The sequence below is a fragment of the Triticum dicoccoides genome, chromosome 6B (genome assembly GCF_002162155.2).
Source record: "Triticum dicoccoides isolate Atlit2015 ecotype Zavitan chromosome 6B, WEW_v2.0, whole genome shotgun sequence".
Taxonomy (NCBI): Eukaryota; Viridiplantae; Streptophyta; class Magnoliopsida; order Poales; family Poaceae; genus Triticum; species Triticum dicoccoides.
The window spans coordinates 658465068-658468975 of NC_041391.1; the positions used below are offsets into that span (position 1 = coordinate 658465068).

Here is a 3908-nt window from a genome sequence, read left to right on the forward strand (position 1 = left end):
GTGCCATCGGAATACCCTTCGAACACACCGTCATGAACTTGGTACAAGGACTCGGTTTCACCAGTGGATGATTCGCTGTCGGAATAAGCGACCGTCTCACCTTCAGACACCGGTTCAGATCAGATCCCATGGACACATCCGATGAATGCACGCTTCACGGTGGGCTAAATCCGGGCTGGACTCGCACGCTGAGCCATTTCGACGAGGTCGGTGCAGATGTCCGGCTCAGGGCCCGGTTCGCCTATTTTGTCGATGAAGACGTGAATTCCTCCGAAGGGGACCCGGTACCCGTACCCGATTGAGCCGGCATTGGGGCCCCAGCCTGCATCGTCGATGTAGAGCTTGCCACGACGACTCTTGGTCATCCGGCCCACTGCGTATCCTTTGAGTCCTTCAAAGCTGCCCTTCAAGAACTCGAAACCATCGTGCGATAGCCCCACGGTGGGCGCCAACTGTCGTGGAAATATCACGTCAGATGTCCTCATGAAAGGACTTAGTCGTGGAGCCATCACGACGGGTTAACTTAAAGGGGTTAAACCGGACAAAGGACACGAGGATTTTTATACTAGTTCGGCCCCTTCGGTGAAGGTAAAAGCCTATGTCTAGTTGTGATGGAATTATTGGGGTCTCGATAATCAGGGAGCAAAACACACTATGCCTGGCTCTCGAGTCACTACTAGGAAAAAGGCTACTAGCAGCGCGGGTAAAATGGCTACTAGCAGCGCAGGTACCTGCGCTACTAGTATCGCGCTACAGCTAATAGTTAGTAGTAGCGTGGGTGCACCCGCGCTACTACTATTTGAACCCGCGCTACTACTATCAAAATAGTAGTAGCGCTTCTAGTATACTAGGCGCTACTACTATGCTAGATAGTAGTAGCGTGTAGTTTTCCCCAGCGCTACTACTAACAAATTATAAATTAAAAAAATAAAAATTACGTGCATTATTCATAGATAGAAATCAGGGACACGTCCAGTGCAAAATAAATTAAACACACACAACCGAAGGTGGCTACCTTCCCTAGTGTTCCACCACCAGCCTAAACAGATTATTTCTCTACATGTATCTACCAAGGCTTGGAGTTAAGACGCCGGAGGACCCGAATCCTCCCTCACGCAAAAAGATGGCGTCGAGGTCCTCCACCTCGGCGACATCCGGCATCGTGATCACATGGACGATCATCCGTGCGGCGCGGTCGCTGGGCTTCACGTCGAAGTCCACCTCAAGTGGTTGAAGAGCACGACGCCCACCAGGCTGTCGTAGTCAGTGTCAATCACCCCTACGGTCATGTCAGGAAAGCGAAAACTTGTTAGTACGCATCAGAGTTCAAATCTGCTAGGGTATTTTCTTTATTTTTAGCACATGCACATGCATCAATACTAACAGCCGGAGGCTAGTCCTTACTTTTTGCACGAGACATGAAGAAGGCCAGGTCCCCTCTTTGTTGCACGAATGAATCAAAGGAAGACACAGCCACAAGACATGAAGAAAGTCGGGTCCCCTCCTTCTGTAAATAGCTCAAGTGCCTGAAGTTGCAAGGAATCTTAATACAATGAACTCATAGTAATGCATAATAACAAGAAAAAAGAAAAAAATCATGAATCCTAAAGAAAAAGATCATTATGTGAGTCAAGATAATGTGGGTAACAGTATTCATTAATAAGAAAAATGGGCTGAGATTTCTCAAGTGACATTTGTTTCACCAACAATGATTAATGACGAGGCATGTAAGATTTACCTGCGCAGCATCAGCATACCCTCTGGTCCTTGCAAGTAAATCTGAAAAGAGAGCAATTTAGACGTAAGTACAATTATGACACTGGCTGCCAAAAGAGCATCAAACAAACAGTGACAATAGAACAAACAAGCAACATTGGCAGAATCATCAGAATTGTGTTGTTGCTCCCTCAGCCAATAAATATGGATCTTCGTCGTCGGCATATGTGAGATGACTTTGCTGCTTGATAAGGTCTGTAGCTCACAAACCAAGCCGCAACACTTTCGCACCACCATGCTAAACCACTGTTGCATCAGGGAGAGTTCTATCAGATTATAACTTTTTGAGAATTGAGAAGCATAATCAATCAGCCATGTGGTCTAAAGTAGTAACATATAGAGATCACGGTTGCAATTTCCACATAATCCGACAAATGATTGGACAAAAACACAATTCAATATAAAAATTTACTCGCCATTTTACTACTTTTCTTGTACTCCCAAATATGTTGTATCCAGCAAAAGATTGGACAATACAATCAATTATTCTTGAAAGCTACGCCCCATAATCTATCCAGAAAAATATCCCCACCACAGGATAGTACCCACATCAGCAGCAACCTGGCACAGTTCATTTGCCACTGCCACCAGACAAGGATTAAGCAATGGATATAATTATATGTTCAATGCATCAGGTAGGCAGGCTCATGCTCATTGCTTTTCAAGTATATTCACAATCTTTCATACAGCGTTTTAAGCTCTTCCTATTGGTGTTCAACTTTGCAATTTAGTTCTACAACCACACTAACTTTCAATCATTGGGATTTATCATATGAAAAATTAGGCCTACATATTACCGTGTAATTATCTTTTCAGTGAGAAGTCCCTATCTATCAGTGATGTATGTGTACGAGAAACGACTCTCAAAATAAAATGCGAACGACCGGACCCTCCAATTTGTCGCAGGTTTGATGGTCGGCTAGGTGATATATACAGTATGCAACATACAGTTTCAGCAGTGGAAAAAATTTAATACAGGGTTGATGGTCGCAGGAACTGGCAGTCCTGGGGCCTTCTTTTGTCCGGAAAAAATAAAAATCTATAATTACTAAACACTTATTGAGTCATTTAGATCATTATTGAGATCCCAATACAAAATGAACCTGTCACTCAACACTTTCTATCCAGGGCGAATCTGGTATACAACTATTCGGTCCCAATGGAATCCGTACATCCATTGTTCACTAGTGGAAATTACACATTAGAAAACGTAGCTAACCTCAAATCCCCTGATCTTCTAGCTTCGTCACCGGTCCTATCTAGATGGTTCGATGGGTCAATGGATCGAGGAAAGAAACGGGGGCAAGGGGGAGATGGATCAATGGGTCAGTACCTGTGGCGGCTGCGGCGAGATTTGGAGGGGACTGACTGGGGACAGGGCGCGGAGCCGTGGATCCCCGCTGCACCTCCAGCTCCTCCAGCCGGCGGCTTCCTCAGCTTGTTCCTAGCGCCGGCTTCGGCAGCACTGCTCCTCCCACGCGCCTGCTGCCTGTTGGTCTGCACCGCCCGCGCCGCCACTATGCTCGCCCTCGGGGCCGCCGCGCCGCCCTGCCCCCATGCCGCGGCGGGGAGCAGCCCGGGCTGGCCGCCGGGATGGGCCTGGTCGGTCGGGTGGTGGAGGAAGGCTGCACGCGTGTGCGGCCACACGGCGGAGGATCCCGGCATGGATCGGAGAAAGGGAGAGATCCCGTCGGCAGAGGAGAGGAGAGGAGAGGAGGTGAAGGGGATGTGAATCGGGGGTGGGTGGGGTGCAGGAGTGGGTGGACTGGGACGGTTGATGGGGTGGGGGATGGGACTGAAAGGCTAGCGGTAGCACAGGGTATCTCACCGGCGCTATAGATATCCACTTAGCAATAGTGATGGTTTAAAACCCACGCTATTACTACAGTCTGTCCGCGGGGCAAGGTCGAGAATATTTACTGATAGCGTGTTATTTTTTGCCACGTGCTATTAGTAAATAGTACTAGTAACGCGGGTCATTATAGCTCGCTACTAGTAAATAGTAGTAGCATGGGTAAATAAAGAGCGCTGCTAGTAAGCGTCTGTGTATAAGCTTTTCCCTAGTAGTGAGTTGTTGTTTCTTGTCCCTGAACCGCCGCCGGGTCGTCCCCTTATATACACGGGTTGACGCC

At 47.7% G+C, this 3908-nt stretch overlaps 1 protein-coding gene across 3 annotated transcripts; it reads right to left on the bottom strand.

The window, feature by feature from the left end:
- Positions 1-915: 915 nt before the first annotated feature.
- On the bottom strand, positions 916-3536 carry LOC119325031. 3 transcript variants are annotated; one of them, XM_037598787.1, is made up of 5 exons: positions 3110-3536; positions 1873-2022; positions 1739-1779; positions 1405-1526; positions 916-1279 (listed from the first exon to the last, which is right to left on the bottom strand). In XM_037598787.1, the coding sequence occupies exons 2-5, from the start codon at positions 2011-2013 to the stop codon at positions 1206-1208; spliced, it is 378 nt and encodes a 125-aa protein (XP_037454684.1). In that variant the 5' UTR covers positions 2014-2022; positions 3110-3536; the 3' UTR covers positions 916-1205. The 3 variants fall into 3 exon arrangements, with proteins under 3 accessions (XP_037454684.1, XP_037454685.1, XP_037454683.1); XM_037598788.1 differs by having other exon boundaries at positions 1866-2022; positions 3110-3535; XM_037598786.1 differs by having other exon boundaries at positions 1739-2022; positions 3110-3534.
- Between the last annotated feature and the right edge of the window lie 372 nt (positions 3537-3908).

Coding starts and splice junctions, on each gene's coding strand:
- LOC119325031 (XM_037598786.1), bottom strand. CDS start 2,013: ATGGTGGTGCGAAAGTGTTGCGGCTTGGTTTGTGAGCTACAGACCTTA. Junction 1,527..1,738: donor GGTATGCTGATGCTGCGCAG/GTAAATCTTACA, acceptor TTGCAACTTCAG/GCACTTGAGCTATTTACAGA. Junction 1,280..1,404: donor CTTCATGTCTCGTGCAAAAA/GTAAGGACTAGC, acceptor ACATGACCGTAG/GGGTGATTGACACTGACTAC.